Raw genomic sequence first — 18,665 nt, forward strand, 5'->3', positions numbered from 1 at the left:
GAACCTGCAGTTTCATGAGGCTGTGCTTAAAACTGCAAATCTGTTTTAGATAAAAGCAGGGATTACTAAAGACTTTTTAGTTTTGCAAACATTCGCAGCCTCCAAAAGGAAAGGGGGATTTCAGATTTATTCTTTCATTAACACTGTCATGTTAAGTTTTCTTCTACTTTATCAAATAGAAAACTTTTCCTCATTGTGGCAGTGATTTTTCTTACTTCAGGATTTTTCGGTCGCCGTTATTTATCTCTATTTTCGTAGCGTCCTTTCTCTAACTTCAAGGTCCTTGTCATTCCCTTGCAGAGGCTGGAAAGCAAAGGTGATGCTCATGTCTCATCCTGGCACGTGTTCATCTTCCTTTTTCTGAATGTTGGCGCTGCCTTCGATGGTTGTGTCCATTACCAATTGCTTTGTAACAAGCTACACATTTAATAGCTTAAAACACAACAGTTTTACTTATTTGCTAACGATTTTGCAGTTTGGGCAGGGCTCTTCAAAGACAGCGTCTCTCTGTTGCACATGGCATCAACTGAGGCAAGCGCAGCTGGGGCTGGAGGAACAACTTCCAAGCGGCTTATTCACAGGGCTGGCAACTCAGCTAAGTTGGCTGGGAACTCAGCTAAGTCTTTGGTCCCATGGCTTTAATTCTCCTCCATGTGTGCTTCCTTGGGCTTCCCCACCACATGGTGTCTGCACTCCAAGAGGATAGAAGCAGAAGCTGCTTAACACCTGAAGAAGTTTTCTTAATACCTTAACAAGCTCAGAAGGTCCAGATCATCACTTCCTCCACATTTTATTGTTCAGAACAGTTACAGGTCCAGCCCAGATTCCAGGGTAGAGGGCTTAAGCTCCACCTTGCCATGGGAGAGTAGCCTGCAGGTATAGAATTATCGCAGGCCACATTGAGAGAGTAGCAACCTCAGTGGTCGATGTGGTATTTTAATTAGTAATCAATTTTCAAGAGAATTTAAATGTGCTCTGTTTTTAGCCTTGTGATGGTGGGTTTCTACGTTCCATGAAAAGCTAAACTGGTGGCAATTTGTGGAAAGGACTTTACAGTTTATTTTTGAAACAATGTCTTCATTCTCTTCTGTTTTAGTTGGCAGAGATATGGTCATTCACTCGTTGACTCGTTGACCTGACACTCTTTATTGACCACATGTAAGGCATGAGAGTACACTCTAGATGTTTAGGGGAATGATGATGGTGGGGTGGGATGTGTGTGTAAGGGCACAGTGTGGCCCTCAAGGGATTGAATCTTTGCTCTCCAAAGTTGTGTCTTATTCCCACCGAGGACATTTGTGCCCCTAAAGGAATAACAGTGTCCAGAGGCGAACCAAGGAACAGGTAATGCCTGTCAGACATTGTCTTGGATAGATTTCCCTAAGGAAACCTTCCAGATAAGCTGTAGTTTGGAGCAGAAGAAGAAAGTGCTGGTTGAATTAATTTGCAGCAAAGGTCTGTAAATGGAGACTGTACAGGACCAGAGAGGAGAGGAGTTCGCAGGTCTTTGCAGGCATGCAGGCTTGCCCTCACCCTATGTGACTGCAGTGAATGATCCTAGCAACTGGCATTTGTATGGTAGTTGACCGTTGGCAAAGTACGCTCGTTTGATGGATAGAGCCACAGAGACAGAGGCTATTGGAATGGCCATGTTCGAGTGTCCCACCCCATTTTGACAGTGTGGAAGGGACAGGGAGGAAAACTGAGACCAGGACAAGGGTGAAAACTCAGAAATATTGGTCAATATGAATGCTTTCAGGAAAGCTAAGCCAGGAGGATTCTTTGCCATCCTAGCTGCCCACCTGGTACCCCAGCAACTGTATGGTTCACCAAAACAGTAGAAGCAAATGTTTCGCTCTTACCCAACGAAAATTTCCGCAAGTAAATATTTGGACCATCAGGATACTCTACAATGAAGCTAAAACGAAAGCACAAAGCTTTGTTAGGTCCACGCACATCAGTATAGATGGAGGAAAAAAATGTCCAGTAGGCTAGAGATTATTAATACTTTCAGGTAACGTGTTTCCAGGAAAAGAGAGCAAACTCCTTGAGAGAAGGTTGGAGGGAAAGATGTGCTGACGTGGGATTGGCCACCGTTTCACGTGTTCCTTTCACAAATTACCTTAATGTGGGATGTAAGTAATCGTTCAAACTACAAAACCTATGCAGGCGAACTACTCACATATCCTAGTAGTATTCACACAGCCCAAACAGCTTTACCAGGACCCTCTAGATCTTGAAACCTCTCTAGATTTTAGATATCAGAATTTATTTTGACTTAGATCTAGAACTGGCATTTCTGCATTGGGAGTATGTGGAATCCAGATTTGGCCAACGGAGTAAGAAATCAAGATCTACCAGTAGTGTGGACTGTAGACCCCGGTACGGTGGAGAAGGGGCCGGATGTACCTTCTAGAACTCTGCTATCATCCTGACTCCTTCACTTCCAAAGGGTGTACTTACACACTGCGTATCAGTTGCCTCATCTGAAATATGGAGGAGAATAGCAATTTCTCTGTTTACCTCACAGGGTTGATGGAAGAGCAGATGACATAATTACTGTGAACATTTTTGAAAAATATATGTTACATAGGCAAGCATGGCAGCACCTCATGAGAGGCTGAATCCTAGAAGCAGTAAGTGGTATCATAGTATATAATTTATGGCCTCTGTCTTTTCCTGGTCTTGGATTCACTAGTTCGTTGGTTGGTTTCTTCCTCCCTTTCATTTCAAGGCCCTAAAACGAAGATTAGAATCATATTTTGAGCCTGACCCAGGCCTAGTATAGCAACAGTCTTTCCCTGGGACTAACTGAAGCTAGAAATGAGGACCCTCACAGAGACACAGAAAAAGTTTCCCATTAGTGCAAAACTTAACTGAAATTATAAGTGTACCTGGTGTGACTTTGATGGTAAAAATGGTTGGAGAGGGCTTCCCTGGTGGTGCAGTGGTTGAGAGTCCGCCTGCCGATGCAGGGGACATGGGTTCGTGCCCCGGTCTGGGAAGATCCCACATGCCACGGAGCGGCTGGGCCCGTGAGCCATGGCCGCTGAGCCTGTGCTCTGAAACGGGAGAGGCCACAGCAGTGAGAGGCCCGCGTACCGCAAAAAAAAAAAAAAAGGTTGGAGAGGCCACATGAGGTCCTGTCTCTATATCCGTGTGAATCATTCGTGTCCATGTGCGGAAGATCTCTCAAGGGCCCCTGTCTCTCCCTGGAACTGTTGAAAATTTGGGGGAGCTCACTCAGTCCAAAGTGGCTCAGATGCCTCTCGCAGAGAGAACTGGGAAACATGGTTGGTTCCCCAGCAACCCCCGTTTTCCACAGCAGCCTTTTCTAATAGGCCACTTAGTGCACCTGCTGACACACAGACAGCTGCGCCCCTACCAGTGACCACAGGGACTGCCTTCCCTGGTGGGCCCCCTCTCCTATAGCTCGTAATTCACATATGGGGGCTGTGACAGCCCCTGTGTCCTGAGTGAGCCCCGGCCCCGTCTCCCCCAACTCGGTCCTCCCTTCCCTCAGCCTACAGCCCATCCGTCCACTAGAGATGACTGTCAAGTCCACCTTTGACATGGCACCATAAAGGACCTTTTTTACTTTCCCCCTAGAAGAGTGGGTGCTTGACCACCTGAATTTTTGAAACTAAGAGGGGCCACTGTCAGCCAATCTTACCAAAACTAAGAATACCTACTCCTCGATGGTTTGTAGCCAAGGAAGACAAGGTATTGCTCCGGATGCCTTCACACAGTAATTCATTCACCCCTCACAGCAGTTGCTGTAATACTAGTAAGTGCTGTTATTGCCCTGTTTTACAGATGAGGAAACTGAGGCACAGAGAGATGGAGCAATCTGTCCACAGTCACAAAGCTAAGAGGCGGTAGTGCAGGAGGAGCCGGGAGTTGAACCCAGCAGTTTCGTCATCAGTAGCTATGCTTTTCTTAAAAAAAAAAATTAATTAATTAATTTTTGGCTGTGTTGGGTCTTGGTTTCTGTGCGAGGGCTTTCTCTAGTTGCACAAGCGGGAGCCACTCTTCATCACGGTGCGCGGGCCTCTCACTGTCGCAGCCTCTCTTGTTGTGGAGCACAGGCTCCAGACACGCAGGCTCAGTAGTTGTGGCTCACGGGCCTAGTTGCTCCGCGGCATGTGGGATCCTCCCAGACCAGGGCTCAAACCCATGTCTCCTGCATTGGCAGGCAGACTCTCAGCCACTGCGCCACCAGGGAAGCCCAGTAGCTGTGCTTTTAACCACCAGACCAGCTACCTCGCGGTTGCCCCCATACAGAGCAATGGCTGGCTCCAGTTTACAGGCCCTCCTAACCAGTCTTCCTCGTATATAAAAAGCACAACAACAAGTTGCATCGTGTTTCGTTATTTAATGTTTTCAACGACACTCTACAAGGGTTGAATTCTATTACTAGCTCCATTTTACAGGGGAGGAAAGTGAGGCTTAGGAAAAGTTAAGTAACAACTCAAGATGAACCAGCTATCTTGATCGAGACTGGATTCAAGCCTACATCCTTCTAATGTCCAGCCCACACCCCTAACCACCGGGCCGGGGACCGTGAATTATAAAATCCAGTAAGCGGCAAAGACAGCTAAAGGAAATGACTCACCAAAAGCATCTTCCTTCCAACTTAACGCTTTACTTTCCTCAGTGTATCATCTTCATTGACTTATTTACACGTTTCCTTCTACCCATCCTTTTAGTTCATGCAGACATTTTATGCACGATTTCTCATTTTAATTACCTCTGGTCCCCCTACCCCACCCCCATCTCTGTGCGAATATAGTGAGAGGAGCCAGGTATTGGAGATTCAAGCAGGTAACTAGGGCAGGGTGAGTACCTGTCCTCAGGGAGCGTGGACTCCATAGCGAATGCAGGTCTCTAGACCCCAAATCACAAACCCCCATCAGTGCTGAATGGTCCGATGGAGGAGGGAACCAAGCCCAGGTGGGCACCAGGAGGGCACGGCCCTATCGTCTTGCGCTTGTGCTCGTCTGTGAAAAGTACGATGCCATTGGGCGACACGAGCAGAGATTGAATGTGTTTTGATTTTTCATTGCCTTTCTTGTGGGATTGTCAGATTCTGAATATTAATACTTTAATGTTGATTTGGTGAGAGATATTTTATGGTTTTTTATACTTTTTTCCCCTTTGTAGTTTATAGTACACTGTGAAGTTTGAAAGTAAAATTCTTTTTCTTCACTTCTACCCTTGGAAAATATTTATGTCCCCCTGCACCTCAATCGTATGCATCATAAACTAACCCAGTTCAGTTTATTTACTTCTCTCTTGTTGCAGCCCCGTGATCAATTGTAGCAACACAGGCACGCGATGGTAGAGGCCTTTGCTTTACAGCAGTAAGAGCGTGAGCTATTGCAGTCTCCTTTCAGAGTGATAAGTAATGGGCCTGCCATTTAAAGATGGCCTGAGCAGAGGGGTTTAAGGCCACCTAGGGTTGACTACCGTACATCACTAGAGGAGGAGATCACGATCTCTGGTGCAAAATGAATTGGCCTGCACGCCGAAATCCCTGCGACCCCAAAGGAGTTTTCATGTCCTGGGCTGGACAGCATGGAAGGTTGAAGGTCAGGAATTCGCAGAGGTGGGAAACGGGACAAGCTTGGCGCCGGGGAGCTTCCTGCTTCCTGGTGGCGAGCAACCTGTTGACTTAGTTCTCCACATGAGGCTGTTGGTCACCTGCCATGGGTAGGGAGCCCCAGGTGCCACAGTCAAACTGCAGGTCCCTCTGGGCTTCTCAGCAGCTGTTTCTGCCCCGAGTCTCCCTCCACTTCATCAGGGTGCCCAGAAACTTGTCAGGCTCCCGCCGCTTCAGCAGAAGAATGGGAGAACCTCAGCCAGCCAGCCATTCTCTCTCATCAGGCATCTTCTGAGGTAGGCCTCCTAGTACCGTGCGGGATACGCTGCACATAAACACTTTCCAAGATGTGAATCATATCCGCAAGAAGCCAGGTAGGTTCAGAAAGAAGGTCTATCACAGGCTCGCATTAAATCCTCACAGATAGATGATAAAGTGTTGGACTCCGTCTGCAGACACACATCTGTTCCTTATACCTCTGCCGTGGCTGTGGCATGAATAGAGGTGCAAAGACACTGTCCTTATGTGGTTGAATTCAAAACCAAATTGAGGTAGTAGGTATCCCACACCAAGAAAAGGAACAAGAACCAAAACGCACTTCTGCACCAGGAAGAAACCATTTGCATGGTTATAGATAAACCTGTGGGCCTGTGTAAATGGGAAATGATAGTTTAGCATGTCAGAGTGACATAATTGGGGTGCCTGCTATTTTATGTTTTAAGAAATTGAACCCCTCACCATTAGGAGGTTGATCACGTCTTAAAGCCTTTCGAACTCTGACAATATTTTGCTTGATTCATGACTGGACTTTATAACGTGTTAAGAAGATCCACATTATTCCGGTCCCTCCCGCCTTATTATGTGACCCAGGCTATGCAATATTCAATATCCAGGTTTGGACCTTGTCTGGAGGAACTGTTGGCAGTAGTAATGCCCGTGTGAAGGTGGGGTTCTCTACTCTAGTACAGGTGGTGCAAACCACTGTCACCACTTCTGGGGATCGGTGTCACTTTTGATGTTCATGTGGTTATTTTCATCCTCACTGTGGGGATCTGCATTGAGGGAATTCCGTAGAAGGCATGGCCGTGGACATTGCAGCCATACCAGAACATACTCTTATTTGTTCATCTCCGCAGTAATCAAAGTAAGAGTGTCATCTTTAATCATTGTAGCCAACACGTATATCCCGCTTACTAAGCTGGGGGGCTGTTACTGACAACAGCCCTATAAAGTCTAGTTACTGTTGTCACCTCATTTTACAGACGAGGAAACTGAGGTGGAAGAGGGAAGAGATTTGCCCAAGGTCTCCTGGCTCAGAAATGACAGGGCCACGATGGCAACCAGATGCTGGCTCTTAACCTCTCCCCAAAGAACAAATAGAAACATATTTTCAAAGCTTAAAAAGCTATAGAATTTGAAAAGATCCTCTAGGAGACATAGAAATAAGCCAGGTGGGGTGACATCTTTCCCAAGGCTAGTTGGGAGACAGAACTCATGTGTTATTACTCCCCTTTCATGGTCTTTTCAAACTACATAATTTAACATAGAAAAACGGGAGGAAATTTTTTGTAAAGACTTCCTCTTCCTTTAAACCACCCCAAGAATCACCCAGCATGTGTTCTTTTAGGGAGTACCTGAAGTTTGTTATATTTATGAGGGAGAACACCTTGAAATTAATAAACTTTTTCTATGTAAGGTACTCAACAGAAGACCAGAATTTATAAGAAATATTTTACCAAAAAATGTTTAGTCTCAGTCTGGTAATTAGTGATACAAATTGAATCAAATTTCATATTTTAAACTTTAAAACTGCCATTTTAGATTGATTTAGAAGAACTTCCATTAGTTTTTTTTTTTTGTTTTTTGTTTTTTGTTTTTTTGCGGTACACGGGCCTCTCACTGTTGTGGCCTCTCCCGTTGCGGAGCACAGGCTCCGGACGCACAGGCCTAGCAGCCATGGTTCACGGGCCTAGCCGCTCCGCGGCATGTGGAATCTTCCCAGACCAGGGCACGAACCCGTGTCCCCTGCATCGGCAGGCGGACTCTCAACCACCGTGCCACCAGGGAAGTCCCGGGACCGGGTTTTTAAACCTGGTTTATCTTTAGATATATTTTGAGAATTGAGGAAGAAGTCTCCATATTTTAATTTAGCTTTTTTAAAAAAAATCAGCTAGTTAATCATAGACATGCCTAAGATCTTTGGTCATATGTTAAAAATTGTCGGGAGTTCCCTGGTTGCCTAATGGTTAGCATTCCAGGCTTTCGCTGCCATGGCCCGGGTTCAGTCCCTAGTCGGGGAACCTGAGATCCTGCAAGCTGGATGGCGTGGCCAAGAAAAAAACAAATTGTTTCTGAAATAATTGCTCTAACACTGGCAAGACCATTGAATCCATATTCTTACTGCCTGCTTCGTTAGGACCTCCCCTTTGTAAGACTGGCCCTTCTTAGATCTGGTTCAGAGGCTGAAGGTGACAATAAGAAGCCATTAGTGATTAGTATGTTAAACCTTCTAAATATAACAGACACGGTGGCTGCCAGCCTTTGACTTTGTAATCTGTAGATTAAAATTCCTATAAAGGGAAGCTAAGTTTCTCAAGGAAAAAAAAAAACATAGTAAGTCTAGATTCTTGCAAGTCAGATCTCTGACCAGGATCCAGTCACCGAGTGTAGGGATGATCTTGTTTTTTCTTTCTACCTTCTTTCTACTTCTGATGCTGTCCTGTAGCTTATCCCTTCCAGTTTTGTTTTGTTTTGTTTTGTTTTTGCGGTACGCGGGCCTCTCACTGTTGTGGCCTCTCCCGTTGCGGAGCACAGGCTCCGGACGCGTAGGCTCAGCGGCCATGGCTCACGGGCTCAGCTGCTCCGCGGCATGTGGGATCTTCCCGGACCGGGGCACAAACCTGCGCCCCCTGCATCGGCAGGCGGACTCCCAACCACTGCGCCACCAGGGAAGCCCTATCCCTTCCAGTTTTGACACTGCTTCCTTCCCTGCCAGAAAGGAGGGGGAATAGAGCAACTTGGAACCCAATCAGAATGTACTCATTTGTGTGTCTGGTGAGAGACTGAGAAAGGAAGCAAAGTGGTGGTGGGCACTGTGGCAGGGTGAAGGGCGCTGGAGGGGTACAGGGGGGCTGGATACGGATGCAGTGGTGCAGAGGCCAAGTCTGTGGCTTCTCTTAGAGGCTCAGCTCTTGGCGGTTCTGCATTCCTCCCAATTACAGATAATCACGATACAGAGACACGTGCAGATCTCTCCCAGACTTTCATCTGAGGCCTAATCCCTGATAATCAGAGATGACAGTCTAATGCAAGGCGTGGCAAGCGTCAGCAGTGCTGCCTGATGACGGCACTTTAGAGGCCTAAGCGGTGGTTTGAGTCGGTCAGCTAAGGTGCCCATGCTTTTGTGCGCCTCAGTTTACCCTGTAGAGGACCCGGTAGGAGCTCTGGTAATTTCTTCCCGGTAATATTGATTTTTATTAGCGAACAAGATAAGAAAACTGTCCCATTTTGATGGCTCCAAAAGAAACAACATTTAAATGTCTTTTCTTGAAAATTTAATGTTTGCCTTTGAGCTATCTTGGTATTGTAGAAACAGCTTCAGAATGAATGCTCCCTGGCTCGAGGGCTTCGGCTGGTTTTTGAGACATCTTGTAAGCAATTGGAAAATCCAGCTTCAGACTCACACCTTCTGAGGCACCTTTTCTTCTGATTTCTCTTTTCTTCTGATTTACCCAGGGAGTCAAGTTAGAGAAAAATCTCTTTTGCCTATCTTTAAAAAAAAATTTTTTTTAGAAACACCACATAATGCTACCATTTGGGGTGGGGTGGGGCGTTGTGAAGCTAGAGAGGGAGAGCCTCTTATTTCCAAAAGTAATTGTATTTGGAAGTTAAAGGGAAAAAATTATGCCATACAGCAAGCACCCACTTTTTTCCCCTTGAGAGGTTTTTCAAGAGTGCCATGAAATCAAACAGTGATGGATGTTCAACTTCAGAGAGGTGAAGAATGGACATTATTGCTTGAAACCAGTCTCCATGTCATTTGTATGTGGTGCACATCTCTCCCAGCCCTGTCCCTTTCCTCTCTTCCCAGCTGCACTCCAGGTGACAGTGGCACTGAAGGGAAATCAGGAGCTCTCACCCACCCTAGTGTGCCTGTTCTACCCTAGAACCCTCGCAGTTGCAACCTAGGCCTTGCTTGCCTTTTTGCCTTGTGCTGGGACAATCTCAGCAACTTTTCCTGTGCACCAAGAAGAGACCCTGCCAAGCTGCAGGTGTGGAATAAAAACTCCAGATGTTTATAGAGGGTCTCTTCACCCCCATGTATGGCCTGGTACCCTTGCAGGGCCTCTGTGGTTGGGACAGTGACAAAGGCGGCCAGAATTCTGACCAGGGGCCCACCAGACTGGACAGACGGGAGATTTGGTGCTCTGGTGGGAGTGTTTGGCTCAGGGGAACCCACCAGGGGCCAAGTTTGTGGTCATTCAGCCCCCTCCTTCCAGGCGCTACACTGGGCGCTGCAGAACACAATGATGATAAATGTTAGGATGATAGTAATTGCTGTGCATTTAGTGAGGCTGTGGCATTGCTTTAATCCTTTCCCTACATCTGATGGTGGCAACCAGCTCCACTTTTGTTGATGTGAAGTGTATAAATGTCAGTGGATTTGAAGACTAAGGGGAGGCGGGATTTGCAAACCGCCACTTCATGCACTGTTATCCTTGAGACCTAACCAAACTGCATTCAGCTTTTGATCAGGTGGGGATAAGGTTAGATTAAGACCTTTTTTTTTCCTAATACTAGACTCTGACCACCCCACTCCATTTTCAACAATGTACTTATTACTCTTGTATTGAGCACCTATTATGTGCCAGGCGGTTTACATAAATACATCACTTTCTCATTGAGCCCTCACAGCCATCCAGAGAGCCTGCTCTTTGCAGATGTGACCGGCCTAGTGGCGACTCAACCCCAGCCCGCGGGCCTACTGGCCTTTCCCTGCCGCGGCGCAGCACTGGAAGCGACGGCTGCGGGGAGGGTGCGGAGCGTTGCAGTTCCCGCCGCGCCCGCCCGCCGAGAAGGCGGCCGTGGGGAACTAGGGCCCGAGCCGCGGGGGGAACGACAGCTGTCGAAGTCGCGCTCGGGGACTGCGCCCCCGCGGGGCCGACCCGGCGCCGGGGCCGAGAGAAGGGGCGGCGAGGGGCGGGGCGCGCGGGGCGGGACGGAGGAGGGGCGGCGGCACCGGCGGCTCGGGCTCGGCGCGCCGAGGAAGTCCCGCTCCGAGAGCTGCGAGCGTCTGGAGGAGGCGCGCTTGGCGCAGTCCCGGAGCGAAGTCCGGAGCGAGGGCCGCCTGTGCCGCCGCCGCCCCCTCCCGCCACCCGTCCAGCCAGGGAGCGCGCGGCGCCGGCCGCCGATGGAGTTCACTTGAACGGCGAGCCGGCGGGAGAGGCAGGCGCCCGCGAGCGGAGCGCGGGCCGGAGCCGAGCCAGCCCCGGGCGCTTTCCGCCGGCCCTCGAGCTCCGGCCGGGAGGCGCCTCCGGCCCCGCGCAGCCCGCCCGGCGCCCCGGACGCTGCAGCGCCGCCCGCGCCGCGTGCCGGCGGGATCGGCCCCGAATAAAGACTCCCGGAGCGTCTCCTCCAGCGCCGCGGCGGCGGCTGGACCGGGACCGGTCGGCCCGCAGTGCTGCTGGAGAGGCGGGAGCGGCAGTCGGGGAGCCCCAGGCGGCCGCCGGGGAGAAGCCGCCGCCGCTGCGCGCCCTCCTCCTCCTCCTCCCTCTCCCTCCTCCCCTCCGCACATGGTCTCCTTTGTCCTGTCGCCGCCGCCGCCGCCTCGCTCTTAGCTCTGCGCGCCGCGGCCGCGGCTAGGGCCGCTCCTCTTCGCCTCGCCCGCCCGCCGGCCTGCCCGGGACGCCCCTCGAGTCCCCGCCGTGCCCGGCCGGCCCCGCGCGCCTCAGGAGCAGCCGGGAGTCAGCGGGCGAGCGCGGGCCGGGCGCTCCCTCCCGGCCGCCCGCTGCCCGCCTGGCCTCGGCCGCGCTGGATGTGTGCGCGGCGCTGGCGCTCGGCCGCCCCGGAGCTGCCGTTCGTACGGATTTGGTTCGCGTGCATCCGCTTTCAGACTTTCGCCTGGAAAGGAGAGACTGGCGCGGACCTAGCCCGGTCGGAGTTGGGCGTTTTCTCTTCGTGTTTGGCTGGTTTTCCCCCTGGTCTCTGACGATACCCCATCGTGAGCCTTGCTCAGGAACCAAACCATGAACTTGGGGCTGACAGGACCGCTTAACCCTTTGCGATCAGGTAATGCAGCCCTGGGGGCGCGGCTCCCTCGCTCGCCGCTCGCGGTCGAAAGGGAGGCGGCGGGTCGGGGGTCTTTTGTTGCGGCGGCCGGGCCGGCGGGCAGGGGTGGCAGGGGCGGGTCTGGCGCGCCCGAGCCCCCCGCCGCCACCCATCCCTCCTCCCTGCTGCCGCGGCCCGGCCGCCCGCCTGCCTTTGTACTTTCCACCCCTGGCCAGCCGGGCTCGGGCGGGGAGCGGCGGCGCGGGCGGCCGGAGCTGTGCGGTCGTGCCCGGGGATCGGAGCCGCCTCGGCGCCACCCGCCCCGAGGGGCTCCGCCTGCCTCCGGCTGGGGCCGCGGCCTGCGCCCGCTCGGGCTGAAAACCTTGGCGCTGCGCTCGCTGCCGCTTCCCGGGGTACCGCTTCCCCGCGCCGAGGTCGGGATCCTGGCCCGCACAAGGTGCCAAGGGAAGCGAAAGATCTGGGCTCGGTATCGCGGCAGCTGGGGAAAGAACTCGCGCTTAAGTTTCGAGGAGGTTTCTCTTTTCTTGTTGGAAAGCCCCTCCTCGTGCGGGTGCAGAGGGCCGTGCCCGGGGTCCGCGGCCGAAGGGAATTAAGGTGGACCTCGAACCCGAGCGGCCGCGCGTCCCCCTCCTGTCTGCTCGGAAGGCTTTTCTTCGTTTCCTCATTCTCTGTGTTCCTTTCTTCAATCTGTTTGACTTATTTAACTTTTCTTTAAACACCAACTACGGCGTCTAGTAATTTTTCAGTATTTTTTGTTAAAAATCTGCTTCCACCTCCCCCCGAAATAAAAAGCAGCCAAGAGAGCTTTGTTGTTTTCTGTCACTTTCAGGTGCAGCCACTTCACGCCCTCATCCTCCAAAACCGAGTGAGGGGGATGAAGTGAAATGGCGAGCAAAAAGCTAGAGACCTTTAGAATGTAAAGGTGCCCCCGTATTAAGAAAGGAGAGAAGGAAAAGCTGTGCTCGCCGGCTAACCCTTGGCTCACCACGTTTCCATTAGACGTCCCTGATTAAAAACAAAAAAATCAGCCAGGAAAATGGTCCAGGTAGTATAAGGAATTTCACACTTTTTCCTAAAAAACAATGAAAAAGAAAACATGCCAAAGATTAAGATCCAAGAAGCCACAAATTTCTACAAATGCTTTAAAGCACAAGTTAAATTTGAAAGTTCATCGAGAAAAAGCAAAGAATTTCCTTGTAGTTCCTGCTTAAGACTTCGGCTGAGAAGCTCTTTTCTGACTTTTCAGGACAGTGGTCAGCCATAGTTGTAACCACCTGGATGGGGGAGAAAGGGGTCCAGATCATTTTATGATTAGCCTAAGTCCCATTGCTGTCATTTTCTTTTGGGTGTTTTTCCATGGAGGCCTTTTTGAGGACCCCCGCCCCCCTTACCCTTACCAGTTACAAAACGGCTTTGTGACATGTATCAGAAAATTAAAGGGCTGGAAAAGCTTTTATTAGAGAGCATTACTCCTAAGTCACTCTGAATATCCTGTCAGACTCATTTCCTTAATAACTTACCGGTTGGCATCGTATAATCACATCCTCTAAGTTCGCTTCAGACATAAGGATCACTTAACTGGCTACTTGAGAATATGGTGTGGAGCCCAGTGGAGCTGACAAGGGTGGCAGCCCCAAGGAGGGTGTGCAAGACAGCCAGAGGGCCTCTTCACCTACAGCTTCTGTCCCTCTCTCTCTCTCCCCCTCTAACACACACACATACCCCAAGTGTAAATAAAAACTGGATCGAGAACCTTTTCCTCAGCCATGCTTTTTGCATTGACGGCACAATACTTTGTTCCTGTAGTGCTTTGGGCCAGTTAGGCTCCTTTTAATAGGTAGTCCCCAAATCTGCAGGGGTTATTTCAATTTAGTAAAATGAATTAACAGCCCCCCCACCTTTTTTTTCCTTTTAAATATATCAACTGTAGTTTAAGCCATGAATTTACCATAGCCATTCCAATTTGAACTAAGAGACACTTTTTCATCAAGGAATGGTGAAATGCTCTTATCTCCAAGTTTTTAGCTGCGAAACTCGTGTTCCTAGACATCTCACTTAATATTATAATATAACAACACTATTCCTGTAATTTTTGCTTCTATAACTCAATATTCTTGATTTGTTTAATGCATATCTTGTTTCCCCCTCCATGCAACACATTTTTGGTGGTTTATTTTTATGAAAAGCTACTGTAATATGCAGTTTTATTTAATTATGTTTAAAATGTCAAGAAGGCCCTCAGCATATTTTTTGTTCATGCAAAATAAAAGGAAACATCTATCCAGGATTTCTTTTATTTTAAACTGCTTATGTATAAATGTATAGAGTTCAACACTTGTGCACATACTGTGCATTCATTTTTTTCTTGATATATTAATCTTTGGAATCACGTTTACAGTAGGCAGATTAGAATTAAAATAAAGGGGAAAATAGTCATAATAACAATATTTTGTCTTTCTGTATCACTTGCATTGAGAACTAGAACTTGTTCCCCAGATAACACTCGGGCATATCTCATCTTTATCAACATAACACAAAAAGACTAAATTGAATATATTCTTTGTCCCCAAAAGCCAGCTCCAGAGTCTGAATATGTTGTATTTCAGATTCCCCCGCACCCTATTTCTTATATTTCTTCTAGATTTATTCCCCGTTCTCTGCTTCGCTTTGTCAACACATGCATTTCTATGCGTAAAGTGTGAAGACCAGTGATTTCTTACAGGGTGGGGTAGCAACAGCAGCGTAAATATAATATAGCCATTATAACTTTAAATGCATGGACATCATCAAATTACTGTATAATGGAACTGCTTCATTTTTAAGTTTATTTTTTAATGTTTCAGGTTCTAGAAATACAGTGCTTCTGAAACATTATAGCATTTTTCTCCAAACAGACTTCATGTTGATTTTCCAGAACATTAGTGTATAATTTAAATTGCCTGTATCCTTGCTGTTTAAACAGGCTTGTTTCACATTCCTGGAGCCACTGTAATAATTAGCAGACGTGATTTCTAGAAAATGGAAAGGAAATAATGCTGATGGTGTGTGTAGTGTCGGGTTGCTGGGCAGGTCGGCTGGCTTTCATTTCAACACCAAGGTCGTCGTGGTTACCACAGGGGGCAGGGATCTTGGGGTCATCAGATAAATCTTTAAAAATGAATTTCAGGGAGTGCTGGTTGACACTTTTTAGTGAGGAGAAGCTTAGCATTAAATAATAGGCATTTCTAGTTTGTGAGAGAAAATTGAAAAACAGGGCATGTCTGCAAATATGAAAAAAGTACCGTTTCCAAAATAATGATCTGTCAATGAAATTGCAAAATCATTATGCGAATGAGCTGAATTGCTTTGTGTATCATCTCATAGAGATATGTTTTGCACAGATAATATGTCTAATAAGGACATGTTTTTAAAATCAGATTTTTTTCTTCCCTCAGCAAATAGCTGCACTGCAGGTCTGGCTCTCGCAGTCAACCAGCACCACCTTATGGAGGATTGGGGGAAATTGCCGCTTTCCTTTTTAGGCTTTTCTAAAACGTAGTAAAATTGATTTAAAATCATCGTAATGATGATGGTGATGACAAAATTAATGACAATAGTAATGCTTTCTTTCCCTTTCTTGTGTTGCAGGCCTCAGATGCCAGCTCTGAAAAACTCTTCAATACTGTTATTGTAAACAAAGGTAAGACTCCTTAAATCCGAGCAATAGCTTGTTCTGCTGTTTGCTCCGTTGTCGGGAGGAAAGCATAAAGAACAATGGTCATTCCCTTTTCATTCTGGAGCTACGGTTCATAATTTGTATTTTTGCTTGAGACAGAATCTGTGTGCTTTTGTGTTGCATCCAAAAACAGTTTATCTTCAAAGCATATATTGAATCCTTACTTAAATTGATTTGACTAAGGAATTACTACTGTCTCTGCGACTTTCATTTAACGTGGGAAGTGGTAATGGAGTATAATAGTTCTCAAGACGCCTTAACTTTGTTCCTTATCAACAACCCAGCAGTTGGAGAACCATAAATCGGTGATTTGTCCTGCAGACTCTAGTAATCAGTGCATGTTTAATACTCACAGCATTATGGTCATAAACCAAGCCTTACTCTGCTGTGGGCTTTCTGTAAAATTAATAAACGATCAAGAGGACAAAATTTAAATACGTGCCACCCCATTAACTTTCTTCCAAACTGCAATGTAGAGTAAGAGAGGCTAATGATATAGCAATACATTAAGGGGAAACTTAAATCACTGCCAATAGGTTTCTGGTCAGTTTTCATTTGTAGCAGTATTGTTGGAAATAATGAAATTTAAGGGAGCTTCTAATCACGGGCTTTACGGTGGTGTATACTTTGAAAGGTATATAAATCATATAAATTATTTGATCTCTTTCTCTCCAATGTAGAACCTGTTGTAGGTGCTTGTGTGGTAATCACTAAATACAGAACGTATGCTTCCTGTCGTGGTCTCGTTCTGTGTTACACGGAAGATACTTGGTAGCTTGAACAGGGTTGGGCCTTCATGAAGTGAAATACGAAACCACCCTGGCATTCTATAGTTGCCTTGGCTAGCATTTTTGCTAGCTGGTTGGTCACACATGTTTCCAAGTGCAGTTATTCTGAGCTCCCAGATTATTTTAGAATTGGAAGCAACTGCAGGCTTCAAATAGTACATTATGTTTAGGCTTCCCTCTAGGTGTACATGCTTATGTGATTGCTGTCACTCCCAGAATTATTGTCCTATTGGATTTTATCTTTTTTTATTGCACAATGGGGTATTCCAGTTTTATGTTTCATCATATATTTTGATGGACTGAAAGCTTGTATCAATTTGTTGTCCATCATGCTAAAGCCCAATAAAAGAAGATACACTGCAGTTCACAGCGTACAGGGCTCAAACGGAAAGATACGTCATTGTTTATTGATCATTTTGACGAGGGAAGAGGTTGGGTAGATAGATGGTCGTGTGTCCCTGACTGATAGGAGGAGGTGGAACCCGAGGCCGGACAGTTCACCAAAAGGAGGTCCTCTGTGTTTCAGTGACACCCTGCCCCACCCCCTCCCCAGGCCCTCCAGCCCACATGACCGTGTCTCTCTTTTGCTAACTTGCTGTAAAGTTGTGGAATGTGTTTCCCCTCTCTGGGATCAGGCCTGGCAGGAGAGTTGGCTCTGGGACCTGCACTCAGGCCCCGCTGCCCTCACGGGGCTGAAAGGCTCCCCTTCAGGGCCGAGGAGGAGTGATCGATGACAGGCAACATCCCCGTCCCTCTGCCTCTTCCCTCCTGCTCCCCCGGCCCCTCTCCCTTTTCCAATCAGACGTCTCCCACGTTCTTATTTTTGTTTACTTACAGAGTGTGATTTGTGGCATCTCTTTGGTTGTGAATAGTCATCCTGACAGGGTGCCTTTCTTCTGAGCTGCTTTTCTGGGGGTGATTTAGTTGCCTTGAAAGGATTAAGGTTTCTTTGTGTACACTAAAATCAACATAGGCTTTTTGCTGAGCTTTGCTTGGGAAACCACACACAAATAAGCATTTTAGTTGATAGCAGATTATTCCTTTGCCCCTTATTTCCATCAGAATGGCCTTTCTTTTCTCCTCCAGAGTTTCCCCTTAATGCCTTATGCTAATTCCTGTTGGTAACATGAATGACAAGAGCCGGAATCAATGCACATCCAGGTGCTGCAAAGTAGATGGACTGGTATCCAGCACCCGCCCTCCCCCTGGAGAGAAAGAGATTAAGGGGGGGGCCGGGGAGGGGGGGCAGCATGGGGGCAGTTTTGTTAAGGGGATTAGTATTCAGACTGCTAAGTATCAGGAAAACAAGTTCAAAAAGAGATTCATTGTATAGCGATAATGTCAATAATTGCTTCAAGACAGGTGCAGAGAGTCTTGCTATGTGCATGTGGGTTTGGGTCTGTTTTTACTCTGGGTAGTGGCAGTGTTTACTGGATGGATGGTTGACAAGGCCTTCAAGGAACTGTCAGCTTCCTGCACATCAAGTTCAAGTTCTGCTGCAAAGCAGCCTGCCCGCCTGCAAGTCAGGTCTCCCGTGTCTGTCCAGTATTCTTAGCCAAGAGCAGCAAAGAGCAATGCAAGAAAGGGCAAATTTATGCCAGGCGACAGGCACCACCGGGAAGATCTTCAAAGCCTCGGTTTATTGAACAGTCTGACGCGTGCAGGGAAGCGGGCACGTGTATCCCTTCTCCTCCGGATGTTTAAAGCCACGCATGGCCTCTCGCTCTCGGCAGCCCCACCAGGCTCTGGCCTTCCAGAAGTGTGGCTTTCAGCCGCTGGCGAGATTACGCTTGCGGAGCCCTGCCGGAGCCCGGTGGCAGGCGGATTCGGCCCATAAAGTTTCCCTGTGGGAGGGCAGTGCTAATCTCACAAGCTGATTGTGAGGGGGTGCACAGCTCTGATGTCCGGGCTGGGCGGTGGGGGGATGGGGCTGTGGCTGAAGCAGCAGGGGCCGTGGCTCAGGTCCCGCCAGTCTGTTGGTGAGCTGGAGTAAGTCGTTTCGCCTCTGCAGGTCGGAATTTTCAGTCATAGCAAAACCTGGTCCTGGGCCGACGTCTCTGGTGGGGATAAAACAGCTGGGGAGGGGCGGAGGGGCTGAAGCGGGGTAGGTGCCGTGAACACATTGTGTGTCCCTTCTGCCGGCTTGGTTTTATCTTGACTCTCTCGGTGTTGTAGAGTCTGTCCAATTTAACAGACGACCAGCAAGAGTTTTGTGTTTAGGCGTTCCCGGTCCTTGTTTCCTTCTGACGCCTTTTATTTCCCACTTGGAAAC

The 18,665-nt window shown here is 48.3% G+C and overlaps 1 protein-coding gene across 5 annotated transcripts in view; it reads left to right on the plus strand.

Moving 5' to 3' along the window:
- Nucleotides 1-18,665, plus strand: part of AUTS2 (activator of transcription and developmental regulator AUTS2) — a gene marked incomplete at its 3' end in the record, with an annotated part of 1,120,631 nt that overhangs the window by 1,019,821 nt on the left and 82,145 nt on the right. For all 5 annotated transcript variants that reach the window (XM_082857497.1, XM_082857498.1, XM_082857501.1 and 2 more), the window contains exon 6: nucleotides 15,518-15,569. In XM_082857497.1, the coding sequence (XP_082713623.1) occupies nucleotides 15,518-15,569 (52 nt within the window). The remainder of the gene's footprint in view (nucleotides 1-15,517; nucleotides 15,570-18,665) is intronic.

Source organism: Leucopleurus acutus (genome assembly GCF_964270905.1).
Source record: "Leucopleurus acutus genome assembly, chromosome: 16".
Classification (NCBI taxonomy): Eukaryota; Metazoa; Chordata; class Mammalia; order Artiodactyla; family Delphinidae; genus Leucopleurus; species Leucopleurus acutus.